This window comes from Centropristis striata, chromosome 15 (genome assembly GCF_030273125.1).
Source record: "Centropristis striata isolate RG_2023a ecotype Rhode Island chromosome 15, C.striata_1.0, whole genome shotgun sequence".
Classification (NCBI taxonomy): domain Eukaryota; kingdom Metazoa; phylum Chordata; class Actinopteri; order Perciformes; family Serranidae; genus Centropristis; species Centropristis striata.
Window position 1 is genome coordinate 14,156,229 of NC_081531.1, and position 15,737 is coordinate 14,171,965.

A 15,737-nucleotide genomic window follows, 5' to 3' on the forward strand; every position below is an offset into this window, starting at 1 on the left:
GGCCACCTCGAAGCTGAACATTTGAACCCTTTCCCTGTCGCTTATATACAACGCGCACACACACACTCACACTTAACCCCGGGGGGTTGACTGCTCTCCTCTCGCCCGCCTACAGTGGAGCTCCAAACAGTCCCGCGCAGCACTACATCGTAGTTTATTTACCATGAAACAGCCAGGCTTCACAGGCCTCAACCAAAGCAAGAGCATATCCCCTTCATGTGTCTGTCGGCGGGGGCAGGGGGTATATCAGGCCACCCAACAGACATCCACCCACGAACATCCACTCAGTGGCCGGCTCAGTTGTTATGGCAGAAGACTGTGCTTGTTGATGTGAGGTCTGATACCGATCTGACTAAAGGTTGTGATAACAGTTCATTCTCACTTAAGTCCCCAGATTGGTTATTTTCCTCTGCCATTTTCTGCTGCATTTGGATTCAGGTCTTGGTTATAGTAATACCGTCTAAAGTTTAATGCGTGTCTTCTAAATGCTAAATTGGTGACTGGGTGTTGGAATCGTAGACTATATTAAAGAAGTGAACATAGCCTCCAGGTCTAAAAAGTTAATGCCAAGGTGCCACTGGTTGCAAAAAGAAGTCAGATCATATCAAAGTCTATGAGAAAATTACCCTACTTCTCACTTGATTTATTATCTCTCCCTAACGAGTTTATGTTGTTAATTGTTTCAAGTTTTCCTCAATACAATATGATCTTAATTGTGTAAATATTGGTCCCATGAGCCACTTCCACGGCTGCCTGTCAATCCAGATAGCAATCCATATCCATGACACTGTACATTTTACACAGCCGTGAACTTGCCATTGGTTCACTTTGAATTATGGACAATAACTTTGTTAGCTGCGACTTTGCAAGGTGTAGCCAGGAGCCAGGTACAGTTAGCTTGGCGCTGTAGTGTCCTTGGGTTCTCAGTTCAATTCACCATCTCATCCAAATATGGTCACTTCTGGCTCAATAAAACCAAGATTGCGACAGCCAAAATGCCAAACTCATCCACTTATACAGTCAATGGAATGGGTGAGAGCATTTATTTAAGTGGCACTGTGACAGAAAAAAAGAAGGAATGGGTTTCTATGAATATAGACATTAAAAAAAGTATTTCAAAGGCAAAATGGTTTGTTACTAATGTGAGAGCCAGTCAAGGGGGTGTGACAGTAATGAGAATGAGAAAACGATGCCTGCAGTTGGTGATGTTACACTCTCAGGAAAATAGAGGATGATACAGGGTCTGAGATCTGCAAGACAAATGTGATTGAAATGATACAGTAGTGCTCAGTTTGTATTTTTCTTTTTTCTTCTGTTTATTTATCTTTTCACTCTTTTATGTACACAAACTCTGATTGTGAATTACTTTTAAATGCTGTACGTCACCATATTTACACGAGGAACTGGACTCACTGCTCTGTCTCTTGTTTTCCAGATGAGGAGACTCCTGGCCTGTACGGCTTCCTGCATGTGATCGTCCACTCTGCCAAAGGATTCAAGGAGTCAGCCAGTAAGTCTGCCAGAAACTGCATTTTTTGCGCACACACTCTGGCTCAGCAGCCCCTCACACATAGCTGCTGTGCAGATACATGTCTGCCAGCGAAACACATGATCCAGTCAATCACTGCAGTCTGCACATGCAGTTTCCATCATGCCATGGCCCAATGCAGAGATGGCCAGATGGACGGAGTACAAGAGTATCAATGATAAGAGACAAAAAGAAAGAATCTCGGAGGAGAAGTGGAAGCCACATTGGAATTCCTGTGGTTGCTTTCATTTAACAGGCAACATAAAAACACTCAAGGCACATAAAAATAAAAGACAGAACGACAGTTTTGAAACTGCACTGCTGGCTAACATAATGCCAGTTGTCTTTGATATTGCATAATTTACACAAATGCTCCTTTGTCTAACAATATGTGCAGATACAGCTCTGTGTGTGTTTATTATCAGCCGAGTGTGATGTTGGCAGGACCGTGCAGACGTGTCAGTAGTGGACAGCTGGTGCTGCGGTACACTTTGTGCCCTGTTGCAACAGTTCAAATATCAAATATCTGGAAAAAAGAGAGATGAAGAAATGTGATTTCCTCTGTTACCATGACAGCCTTTGGAATATGAAAGCTGGGCGCTCGAATTTCCCGGGTAATGGATTGGAAAGCTCTCTCCTCTGAAAGCCTGTTTGATCCTCAGTGGAGTGTAGAGAGCTGAGGATGTTTAAAAATGAAGAATGTGCACATTTAGGAGGAAGTTTTGTAGTTTCACTGATGCAGTTTGATGTCAGTGTGAAGTGTATAAAGGCAGGATGGGACATGGAGGTGATGCAGGTAGTGTGGGCTGGATGATGTGTTGCTGTTGTTAAGAGTCACTGTTCATGATGATGATGATGATGATGATGATGATGATGGCGGCCATTACAGAAGCATTTGTCCTAAAAAATAAAGGGATGTTGCACATGTTTGAATAGAAAATCAAAATTAAATGTCCCTCTAAATGAGGGTCAGAAGTGAAAGAAATGTAGTAATCAGAGTTGAAGTGAAGAGTGAATGCACATACTGTAAGTTAGGTTTACCTAGCTCTCAAAATCTCAAAATGTATGCATGTAACCACTAGAGGATTTATGCAGAGTTGACTCATGTTAAAATTCTTGCGATCGCTGAGACCAACAACTTGTGCCTGGAGAAGAGAACAAACAAACCCTCCTCTTCACTGTATTCAGCAAAAGAAGTGGCTGATTGCAGTCGATTGCAGCAGAGGGACCAGACAGAGACAGCGCGGACATCCCGCCGTATTTAAAGCTGCCGTGTAGAACTTTGCTCTCCCCCCTCTGATGAAAACACACAAACCCTGTCGACGTATGCCTGCAGGTGTGCTCTCTGCATCCTTCCTGCTCCCAGGAGTTTTTCTTTTTACTTAAATTCTTCCTCAAATGCTGAGTTTCTAAAACTCAAAACCACTGGTGCCCCGGTGCAGAAATATCACTACTGACGCCACAACTCTGGTACACTGAGAAATACAGAGAGCTTTCCCTGGTGGTGATAAACTTAATCAGCATGATAGATAAACCATCATATGTGTAATTATCATCACATATATGCAAGAGAAAAAAGAGAGCGCTGGATATATAGTGCATAACTGCCATAATAATAAAAAAGAATATTAATGTATGCTTCGGTTCAGTTTATACAACACATCAATCTGTTTTTTGTTATTCAGCTGTGTTCTCACAGTTGCTCTGGAATAGAGTCACTGTGCACCCGCAGTGCAGCACTGCTGCACCTGTGTTTTTAGGTTAGGAATTTGCTGTGTAGATAACGGTATTTTTATATATGTGCATGTGTGAGCAGTTAAGTGTTTATACGTGGGAGTATACTGGCTGTGCCCATGATGCTGAGATGAGCAAGTTTACCCAACTTTTTATTCACCACCACAGCTGTTCATCATCAGTTAAACATATAAACTGTAAAGAGTTTACTGATGCCATTCGCATGCAAAAATAATACATTTCATTAATACAAACTTTGTACTTTTACCCACTCAACTTTGTTGTGTTATATTGCATTATCATTCTCTTCAAGCCTTGCATATTGTGATTTAATTGCTTTATAGTTGGTTCACTTGTGTCATATTATGACATTATCTCTTCCTCAGTGTCCTATAAACATTTTGCATTGAAATGCCTTGCTTGTAATTGCACTGATGGTTACAGCAGTGAGTTTTTTTAATTTTTCTTCAGAGATAGATGGATGTTTGTAATATTTTTTAATATCCCCCTGTAGATTCCTGATTCTGAAACATAACCAGCGCTGACAGAATGTATCATTTTTCTCCTAGGGATGTTTTGAAAACAGCCCTGTGATCATGAAGTTGATGGGAGTCATTGTGTTCAAAACACTGTGTCTGCTGCCTCTATAATTCCCTCCAATACCACAAATTACTGAAATTACACCATTTCCTCCAGATGTAGCCTAATGATGGGATCAGATCAGATTTTATGCAGATGTTGTGCTGCAAAATTGTCGTTATTCTGTACAGGAATCTGCTGCTCTTATGTATAGTGGTTTATGTGTACAGTTTGTGCTTTATAGTGAGGAATATGTTAATTATTATCAGAATTTCAGTGTGTAATAACTTGAAATAGCAGTCATTACTCAGTGGTTCGGATTGTTAAGTAGACTATAATCCTCAACAATAGCCTCTTTTTGTTCCTGGTTTGATTGAAAATTCACATAAGCATGTACCAGAATGTGTTATTGGAGCTGTGTTATTTATGTGACAACGATCCCTCCCCCCGCAGTGGGAAAGGGCTTCAAATTCAGCCCAGGGCATAGTTGTCAAACTGGGTCACAGAGGAAGGAGCTGGGAGTGGAGCATCTCCCAAAAACTCAGAATAAAAAAATCAGTGGAAAACATGACCTAGTAGAGAGGTGCGAAACATGTTTACTTTGTACTTGGTTTATTTTCGAGTATATGTGAGTGTCAACAAGTGACACTGTGAATTGTTCCCCCTGCATGTATTCAACAGGCGCCGCAAGTTGATGCTGTGAGACTGCAGTCGCCTCTGCTTCATAGCAAGAGTGTGTACAGATCTACATTAAACTGCAACAAACTGAGTGAAATCTTTAAGTGAGCACAGTTATAATAAGCTGCAGTTCAAGTTCTTGTTGGTCCTGGAAATCCTTGAAATCCTTAATAATTAAGTGCCAGAGGGTGTATATAGGGTGTAATACTAACAAACATACACATGCGACACATTATGAATAAGACACTTTGTTGTATATACAGTCATGGAAAAGTTATTAGACCACCCTAGTTTTCAAGGTGTACAACTAAAGGTACATTTGTTTGGACAAATATAATGATGACAACCAAAATAACTCATAAGAGTTAAATTTAAGAGCTCTTGATAATAACTAAATTCATTATCAAGAAAACCATGGAAAATGTCGAGATAACAGCTCTTAAACTAAACTCTTATGAGCTATTTTGTTGTTATCATTATATTTGTCCAAACAAATGTACATTTAGTTGTACCAGGAATTAAAATGAACAATAAATTTGAAGGAAAAAATTGTCTAATTTTTTTCCCCATACTGTATATACAGTACTGTGCAAAAGTCTTAGGCAGGTGTGAAAAAATTATTTAGATTTTTTCTTCTGTTCACTCACTACATTTTGTTAATTAATAAAAATAACCTATAAACATTTCTATTTTAGAAAGCATTCCTTTTTTTTATATTTAGAACAGTACTGTACATATATATTTTATTTATCATAGTTTTTATGGCACAATACCCTCTCATTAAATGTTATGAAGAATTCTTGTAAAGTGCTAGAAGATGTAGGACCCTGTTAGTTGAGCTTAAAGAGATTTAAATTTCAGTCATATTTGTTATACATTTAGCTAAGCATGAAATAATAGTGCCCATGCTACATGACAAAAGAAAGTCGAACTAGCAGTGCTTTTTACAAAACCAAAGTTTTCATCACTCGCCACTGTTCCCATAAAAATTAAAGGCCAAACACTGCTCTTAGTCTTCACATGTTCTCGTGACTCACTCTCGTGATTTCTGCGTACAATCAAATCCAGCCATGGCTACATGCGTTCCCATTCATTCCCATTCATTTTTTTTCTTTTACCACGCTTTTATTAGTTTTCTCCTTCTGGGTTCTATGAAAACAATTCGATTATGTCTGTTCCGTCCTTATTTTGTCCTCTTAGAAGAACATTTTCTCCTGAAGCCTTCCAGCAAAACACACAGACAGACAGCTGCTCTGGTGGCTGGGACTTGTAGCTGTAGAGAAACTGATTACTTTAACTGATTATCACTTGTCTCCTAACTCTGTGAGCCCACAGTTCAACCCAGCATTCAACACAGCCTCTGGCAAAGATTAGCCTCCTGTATGAAAGCACACTCGGCACACAGGGCTGCAGTGCTCAGTTAATTGAGATGGAAGAGGATGGTATTCATTAACCCGTGAATTTAGGGTCAGAGACCTCATGCTGACCAATTTATCCCCCTCACACTCGGAGCCTGATGGTGACCTGCCAGGAAAAATAAAAACTTATGGAGTTCCTGGCCTCTTTTAGTCTGTCCTAGTTCTTAAAGCCCTCCTGGATCCACAGTGAGGACGCAAAAAGGCCTCTCGAAATATGCTCTCCCTGGCCTTGTTTAAATTTTAGTTCCGGGCACATAAACCCATTTCAGATGGAGAGGAAATCAACTTCCAGAGAAAAGTAGGAGCTGCTCAGGAGGACTATGAATACACTTTTCTTTGCGGGTCGGATGAAAAACAGATTTAAATCATAGTAGTGTTTCAAAGAAATGCCCTCAATTGAACACAATCAACATCTGTTTATGTAGTCATAACAAAGTGCCAGTCTGAATTGCATCTTCAGTATAAAGTGAGCTTGATCACTTTTGATGTATCAAAAATGTCATCCCATCTCTTCAGTGCAGCAGACTCTGACAGGTAGTTTGTTTATTTCTGGGATGTCGGATGTCAGAGCGGAGTTGACAGCCTTGGAGCTGTTATGCTTCCGTATGTAGCGGAAGTATGTGATAAGTGCTCCATTTTTTATAAATATCCCCCAGATGGTCACACTGAATTCCCTTCCACCGAGCTTCCCTCATACCACCGGAGCTAATCTCTTCCTCATTGGCAGTAATTATGTCAGAGCCTTTCAGGATGCTGAGAAAACAAACAAAGAAGGAATGAAACCAGATGGAATGAGGTTCCATTATACTGTAAAGTACTGTTAGTGTTATATGGCCACATATGTTTGCTTCATAGCTCACACAGGTGCTATCTCTCTGTAGCGTTAACCAACGCGCAGGTCAGGCTGGTGTTTTTGATGCTGCAGTGCATACATTTTCTTTGTCAAGTGGTTTGTATGTACATGAGAATCAACCAGCCCCCCACCCTCGCTTCTGTCTCAAGCTCCCTCGCCCAATCTTGGTGGCTCTCCTGGTTAAAGGTTGAGCAGCACATCCATCCATCATGCTGTCAGATGGAGGTCAACCCGAGGGAGCGGGTCCGGGCTGCAGGACGTACTATTGACACTTTTCAGACAGCCGGCAGCGAGGTCTGCAGGAAGCGCTACAGAAGCATTTAAAGAAACACATTACCAGACTTAATTGCTCCGTGTAAGAATTGAGTGTGAGCTGATCCCAGGGGATGGCTGGCTGCGCTACGAGGATGTTAAGAGTGAATGATGTGTACACAGGCAGGAGATTGATGTCTGTCAGCTACAACATATTGACAATTTAAAGGGCTTCACTTTGATGGAACATAACCTTTTTATTTTCTTTTAAGTATACATTCATTGCAGTTCTGTACTTAATGTCATTGTGAAAACCTTTTTGGAAATGCTGCTTTCCAACAGGTCTCAGGTCTGAATGACACTTGGAGGAGGGCTTTTTTTCTTTTTATTTTACTGAAATTATTTTTGCTTCTGCTAAACTTTATAATATTGATCCATTGTCTCAGTGAGAAGGAGGTCACACCAAATAATAATTTGATATACATTTTTCTTCTGTTCACTCACTTTGCATTTTGGTAATTGATGAAAACAAACTATTAACATTTCTATTTTTGAAAGCATTCTTATATTTCAGCATTTTTTCACATCAAAACATTTGATCAACATAAACAAAAATAACTTGTTGTTGTAACACTTCCACAACTAAAACAAACTGCTAAATGATAATATTCAATATATAAAGGTATAAAAATGACTTATATATAACTCAAGTTACAAATAAGAAACAAATACTACCATTACTAAAACAAATGAAATGGTATTCAATATTTTAGAAAGCTGTACTCAACGTATTCCAGTCAGTTACTCTGTGAAAACAGGTGAAGGAAGGTGTCTGCTGGGTTTATAAAACAACTCAAAACAAGACGTTCATTGTAAAAAAACGTAATGCATCACAATAAGTATTTTATTTAGATTTCCTTGTTCTCATAATCATTTGGAGCCAAAACAGTAATTGAAAATAAAATTAGGCTAATCACCAAGCCCTTACTGTAATTATGTTCAGCTTTCATAAACGACATTATCTCCATGCAATGACATCATTGCCCACTTAAAGTGTGTTTTAATGGCTGTAATAACTATTTTATGGCTGTATTTTACTATAAGATGGTAAAAATGGGAATTCTGTAACAGAAGCATTCCAGTTGACTCCACAGCATCATCAGTTGTCATAATCTGTCATAACATTACACATGTTTATTCAGTGGTTTTAAATGGTTAGCGTTTTTGATGGATCTGTGTTTTCTCCTAGATCTATACTGCACCCTTGAAGTGGACTCGTTTGGATACTTTGTCAGCAAGGCCAAGACCCGTGTCTTCAGAGACACCGCAGAGCCCCAGTGGAACGAAGTCAGTCACCAAGACGCTTCCTTTTACAGTATATTGCTCCGTTTTTTGCCGACATGCAACAACAAATATAATATCCTTTCTCTTCTGTGTCTGTGTGGCTGAACAGGAGTTTGAGATTGAGTTGGAGGGCTCCCAGTACCTGCGGATCCTGTGCTACGAGAAATGCTACGACAAAAGCATGCTCAACAAGGACGACAACGAGATTGTGGACAAGATCATGGGCAAAGGGCAAGTCCAGGTAAGAGGATAGCTGCTGACAGCTCATCACCCAAACAACCTATACACAAAGACACACGTGTGTGTCCTCTTGGGGACTTTTCCCAACACATGACTCATTTTAATTAGCTGTCTAGCCTCAGCGCACAATGGAGTGGTTTTGTCGCGGTGACTTCTAATGACTCTGGTTAGATTAACAGTCTGAAAGAGAGTTTATTTAAGGGGGGTTTCCCCTGTGTTGTGAGAAATGTTCCAATAAAAATCCCTTTCAGTCTGGTTAACGAGATCCTGCCTACACAGTGGAATCTGTGTTGTTTTGCATTAAGGCAAAACGTTGCCCTCTCCTCTGCATCGTTGTTGAGGTTTTGCATAAGCAGAGAACTCGTGTCTCAATTTTTTCAGAACTTCTTCGGAAAATCTGTTTTGGTCAAGTGAAGCTTGACTCCTGTCATTTTTCCTGCAATTGAGTCCAATTGCTGCTGTCGCACTTTCCTCCTCTGCAATCGACAGAGCTCACATCATGAATTTGGGTCAGCTCTGAGGGTTTTAGTGGCTCTTATCGTCACTTAATGTCCTCATGTTTATCTCAAGTGATGCAGAGTGCCAGAGGTGAGCACGTAGCAGGTTATTTTTGAACCTGCTTCTGATACTTTAACTCTGCAAACTTAACAGAAAATATCAATCTGTTAAAACTTTTCAAGATTTGTTTGTTGCTGCCACACATAGAGAAACATTTTCAGTCGCAGGTAAAAGTAGCATCAATGACAAGTTGCAGTGGGAATACAAATCTCCTGTCTAACATAGAAAGTGGGGCAAACTTAAATCATTCACGTAATGTTTAAAGGAGAGGATGCACCTCCGACATAACTTAAACATCTTATGCTCTTTGTTGCATATGTTGTTTCTCCTCAGACCTTGTCGTATGTCTTTCAAACAGTCTTTGAATGAGGGGAAAAAAACACCCACGACATATTTGTTGTAGCATTTCCTGTTTGGCACCACCACTTTCCATGCTTTTCTCATTCAGTTTGATGATTTGTGTCCTTGAGTGTTGCCTTTGATTCCCTCTGAAGAGCAAATGGAATGAGAGTGAGTGTGCACCACACAAGAATACTTTCCTTGTTCAACTGTATCAGATACACATGCACCTTAATGTGGCATTGGATTTATTCTTACTGTGACCTTGATTGTTTCTAAAAAAAAATAATACAGGCACCTTCTGTAGGGAGATGATGGAAATCTATAGCTACCTGTCAATCATTGCTTCTGAGTGTAGTGTGGTAGAAAATAATTAAACCTTGCCTTGCCGGCGTGATTGGGTTAATTGGGTCAGGACTCAACTCCTGATAAAAGATTGGCTGACTAAATAGATTTTAGAATTGGTTTTATAATTTTTCAAGCACAGCCATGAAGATGAATGATATTCGATTTAATTCCCTTTCCTTTGCTAAAGGGGTCTATCCCATCATCATAAACATCAATGGTTCAGCATTGTATCTTATATGACAGTAAAACCCGCCCTGTCGTGTATGGCTGCCAGTCAGAGAGACAATCGCTGCTGCTGCTGCTGCTGCTGCTGCTGGGAACATCCACTTCCAGCCAACAACAGCCAAAAAAATAAATAAATACACCACATGTTCTCTGGCTTGCTGTGAGAAGGGGAAAATAGAGAAAGGGGATAGAAATAGAGAGAGAGAATGGCATGTTCTCTTTGAGAGACTCTGAGAGAGTGGGAATAGTGTGTGAGTGTACACTACACTATAGAGGGGGTTGTGTAGTCGGTAAAGAAAGAAGTGGACGATTTTTATAGAGAAACAGTCTACAGTAAATCTATCAGCTGTGTAGAGCTGCAATGAGGAGTCAATTAAGTAATTTAGTCGATTAACAGAAAGTTAATTGGCATCAAAAAAATTACTTTAGTCATTTATTCAGAAAAAAATAGCAGGCATTTGTGAAGATTTGAAGCTTTTCTTTGTTATATATGATAGTCACTAAATATCTCTGTGTTTTGGACTGTACAGCCCTACAACTGCGCATCAGATGACACTGATACAATATCAGATGTTTAAAAAAAAAAAAGATAGTCCAGGTTGGTTATCTAAAGAAATGTAAAAAAAAAAAAAAAGTAATTTGCTGTGGATATTGTCACCATCAATCAATGAACTAATTTTGTGTCAAAGTAATCCAGTGATAGTTGTCTGTACATGCACTGGTACACTGAAAACAAGAATTGCTAATCGCTAATACATACATTAATGTAAGTCCCCCAAAGCTCCAAAATTATGGGAAATATAGTATCACAACCTGGAGCATAGCAAGGTGTCAGACTTGTTTTACAGCAGTCAGCACAATGCTGTTGTCTACATTGTTGAGAGTTAAAGGACGTATGAATGATGAATTAAACATTTTGTGTGTTTTCAAGATATTCTCAACCAAAGTTGGATTCTTACGTCTATGTACTTTTGATTTATTGTCACTTGAACGTGATGAAATCCTGAGTAAAGACTGTTTCCTCTGACTGCTCAGTGTTTATGTTTGGTTTAGAGACATGTTGGGACTGATGTTTTGATGTTACGGCGATATCTTATGTCATATGGCCGCCAGGGAACCTATGTATTGTGCATTTTTGCAAAGGATTAGTCAGAAGGACATCAGTCTGCTCTATGGTCCAAAGTGCAATCCTAAAGAGACTTTCACTTGGACCCGAGCTGTTTTCTTTCCTGGTGGAGCTGAGTTTAGAAGGAGCCTTCAATGTTTTGCTTTCCTCTCTGGAGACCCTCTGATTTATTTAACAAGCTTGTGGAATACTGACTGACCGTAAATGGGCATATTGGGCTGGAAGTTTTCTTTTTTTACCCACTGCTGTTATTCACTTAGTTACTGATGAGAAAGTTAATCGCCTCTGTCATCAGAAGATGTTGTGATTTGGGCCAGAGCTTTTATTTTGATACTGACAAGCAAATTTTTGATGCAGGATTTTATTTTGAGGGTATGGAGGTGTACTGTCCACCAGTGAGCACATGCACAAACACTGTGAAGGAAAAGCGTAAGAGAAAGCCGACAGTAGCACAATCATGTTAGCTTGATTGAGTTGCTTGTCCACAGGGGAAAATACCACCATTTATTTCCAGCACTTCGCCCAACAGGCGTCCCCCGAGCAGATAACCTCTGATCTCTGAGGTCAGCTTGTTAATCCACAGTAAACGGCAACAATGTCGGGGTTTCTCTCCCCCTGTCTCTCAAACTGGCAACACAAATAGATTCTTAAATGTCTCAGAGCAGGCGATTTGGAAAATTGATCAGTATCAGCTCCCACAGTTGCCAGTTAAAGAAAAGCGCTGCCTCCAGTGTGTTATTTCTTTGGCATGTTGTCACTAATGTTTTTGCTTTGAAAGCATTGATTATCTGCAGGCTAAAAAAACTTTTTGTACACATGATGTGACTTCAGTTACAACCAGACGTTCAATTATATTTGTTGTCAAACGTTGACACTAGATTTTCAAAGCTCCAATGAGGAGACAGAAGTCTTTTTTAATAACAAATTATTCAGACTCTGTTAATTTCTCATAATATTTCATTGCCAGCTTGATGCTTAAAAAATCTCTGGTTGCCAAGATTTTGTTCAGTCATGCTTTAAAGGAACACCAAACTCAACTGACGTGAACTGGTTATAAGTGGAAAGTACAAACAGTATCCTGGTCTGCCTAATGCGCTGCGCAAGTTCTCTCAAGTGACCCTCATGTGTCGGCTGTTCCTTGTAATACTTATCTTCACAGGACCGGTTATGTAACTGTTTAGGTTAACAGCCCCGGTGCTTTGTGTAGCCGGAATGCATCATATCACTCAGCGTCAGCGATGCTTTCATCTGGTAATCCGGCCCTCGTGCACCCCATTCCACCCTCCCCTGGGCTCACCTCTTAGGGCTTTTATTTCTTGCCTTATCAGGGGAACAGTGTGTTGTCTTTCATACACCCACCAGCACCCTCAGTCGTTTAGTCTGTCGCACTTTTGAGGAAGACACAGAAAGAGAAAATGGGATTCCAGTGGAAGTGACATGTTTTCAAGGCTCTAGATTCATATCGTTGAGTTTTCAGACGCAGAGGTTAACAGGGAGGGTGAAAGGAAAATGAGCATGTTGGTGTTTGAAAAACAACTAGATGTTACAGTAGTTGTTGTAGTCTGGCCAGCATATCAACATGATCAGCAGCTGGGCGGCAGCATTGACTGTGACTAACAGCTCATGGAGGCAGTTTTGGTACTTTAAAACCCTTACTGCCTATTGCATCAAAATACATACTCCTTCTTGGAGTCAGTGCTCAGCCAAATCTGAACACACAGGCATGATACACATTTTTTTTGGATTCAGTGTGAATTACACTTCTTGAAGATCATTATCTCTGATATCCATCGTAAATAAATGTCCAGAAATGTTCTTGGAAATCATAGAAAAACAATGTTCCTGGTAACTCAGGAGTCATAATGTGTTTAACATTTCTTTATTATCAGTTAAATCTTGTGATAGTGCTCTGTACATCCATTGGAACACTGGAAACAGGAATTGCTAATACCTAATTCAGCATAATTTTAATGATGGCAGTTTGTCAATAGCAATAAAAGCTGGGCTCAAGTAATAGCTCACAGCTAACAGTGCATAGCAACATTACACTACTTGTTTACCTCCCAAATTATGGGAACTGTTATCCCGAAACGTAGACCGTGATTATTCGCTAATTTAAAGTTAAGATGAAGAATAGAAGGAAGGCTGTTGGAGTGCAGTTGTCTCTGTTTTGTATAAGGAAGGGCCCACGGTGTCAGACTTTAAAAACCCCTGTGATATAGCAATCAGCACATTAGTGGCATCCACATTGTTGAGAGATCATGGCAAACACCACACAGTTCTGAATGTCCTCCTCACAGTTTTGCATGTCTCATACTTCCAGAGGAACTGCATGTCCTCTGCAGTGTCTCCCCTGTATGTAGCACGTTGTGTCAGCCACATTGGATTATCCAATTATTCCTTATGTCATGTAACATCTCCAGTAATGCCCCCAGCGAAGGGACACCACCTCAACCTCTCGACCCCCTCTCTCCCTTTCTCCTCCCATTCATCCCTAACAATCACACACCCCCTTCCCCCTCATTCCCCATGGCAGATAAGCAGTAACATGATAGTTTTGAACAAATTCCCAGAGATGACGCGAGCCAGAGAAGTCGGGCATTAGGAACAAAAAAAGGAAAGGGGCGATGAAGCTGTTCCTGGCAGCGTTTAGCTCCCTCACCAAAGCCCGAGGAGTTGAACAGGGGTGCACGCATTAGTCGGGAGTTACTGTAAAGGTACGGGTGCAAAGGGGTTGTAAAGTTTGAGGGCGAGCATCTATCCGCACTCTCCTTCCCACTTAAGAGTTGAAGCACTTCCCTCTGCATCAAGCATTAGATGCAAAGTTTGACATTTACATGCTATGTGAAGGGTTTATTGGTGAAAGTGCTGTTGTTTGGGATAATAGCCGGCTGGCCATTGAGAGAATTAGTGGTGAGGCTGGTGGACCAGTGGCACTCAGCCAGTGCAGAAAGTGCAGGCCTCAAACTGTGATCTAATCTCTCAGCACTCGATCAAACACCATGCCAACAACAGGCTGTCATGGTAATGAAATATAGCCCAGTGAGTGCATTTTGTAATGTGTACAGTATGTATAAGCAGTAAAGGGAAAACAGTAAAAGTATTTGTAAGACGAGGGAGAAGGTGGCTCTTCAAAGAAAGATATTTTGGATTCTTTATATAGTTATGTAACACAGAATTAACACTAATGGGAACAAAATTATTTTTTTCCTTCCATTAGCTTTGTATGAAAACTGTGCCCAGGATTCCCAACTGATTTGTTTTTCTTCTATGTATTTTCTATTGAAACAGCCCTGCCTCTGGGGCATGCAGGGTGGCGGTATTTCATGTAGTATTTGGTTTGAACATGGAGCTCAGTGGTTTTAATGAGTGTGTGTGTATGTGTGTGTGTGTGTTCATGCTTCAGTGTGTAGGTATTCATATGAATTAGTGTCTTATAGATGGTGTCATTTATTTTGTGTCTGCCCCCCCCGTCATTTAGGGTTGTGATCTGTCATGCTTCCACCCTACACACCCCCTGCGGCCATACATACACACACACACACACACAAACACACACACACACACACACACACACACACACACACACACACACACACACATACACACACACACACACACACACACACACACACACACAAAGAGCTGTCAACAACTTTAACAGATGGGACTCTGCTGTGTGTGTTCAGCCCCCCTGGGGACAAACCAGACACACATACACACACAAATGGGTGATGGGCGAATATGTTGTAAATGATATCAATAACTTCAGTCTGCTACATTAGCTGGTGTTTATTAGCTCGCGTCTCCTTTGTCTGGCTAGGTGTGTGTCAGGGTGGGGGTTGCAGATGGATGGAGCATGTAGAATCATTCAGTAACAAAGATCATCCTATTCCTCATTGCTCTTTTCTTCATAAACCCACTTATTTCATTTTTTATGCTCCCTATAGTATTTTTTTTCTACTATATTTTTTAATGAGGCTCATCCCTCATAGCCTGTCTGTGTTGGAGCATATGGTGCTTTTTTATTGATGAGTCCCAATTAAGCCGACTTCCTCATCAGACGATCCTTGATCAGTGGAGCTGATAGCAGTGTTTTGATGGATTTTTAGTCTTCCCCTGTCATCTTTCCACAAAGAAACTCCTCCGTCACAACCCTCACTTAGACAGCCTTTGTTCCCACTTGAAACATCCACTCTCTGCCACTTGGGATATACATGCCCTAAATAACTACATGCTCTCCTGAAAGCACTCTTAGATCCTGCAAACATGCAGATACCCACTGTTTTTCTCTTTGTGAGTCGAATAGGAAAAGCCCCTGACCTGCCAAATATATTTCACGTGACAGTGTGAAAACAAAACAGACAAATTTGACAAACATTTGTCATCCAGCTTGATGCTTTTTTTGGTGTTCTCTTGAAGATTTTCAAGGATGGGTGGAGAAGGTTAGGATAAGAATTTCTAACATACAGTCATGGAAAAAATGATTAGACCACCCTTGTTTTCTCCTTGCTT

At 40.5% G+C, this 15,737-nt stretch overlaps 1 protein-coding gene across 4 annotated transcripts in view; it reads left to right on the top strand.

The window, feature by feature from the left end:
• The window catches only part of abr (ABR activator of RhoGEF and GTPase), a 142,300-nt gene that overhangs the window by 91,563 nt on the left and 35,000 nt on the right, over nucleotides 1-15,737 (top strand). For all 4 annotated transcript variants that reach the window (XM_059351030.1, XM_059351031.1, XM_059351032.1 and 1 more), the window contains exons 14-16: nucleotides 1,436-1,510; nucleotides 8,292-8,389; nucleotides 8,496-8,627. In XM_059351030.1, coding sequence (XP_059207013.1) covers nucleotides 1,436-1,510; nucleotides 8,292-8,389; nucleotides 8,496-8,627 — 305 coding nt within the window. The remainder of the gene's footprint in view (nucleotides 1-1,435; nucleotides 1,511-8,291; nucleotides 8,390-8,495; nucleotides 8,628-15,737) is intronic.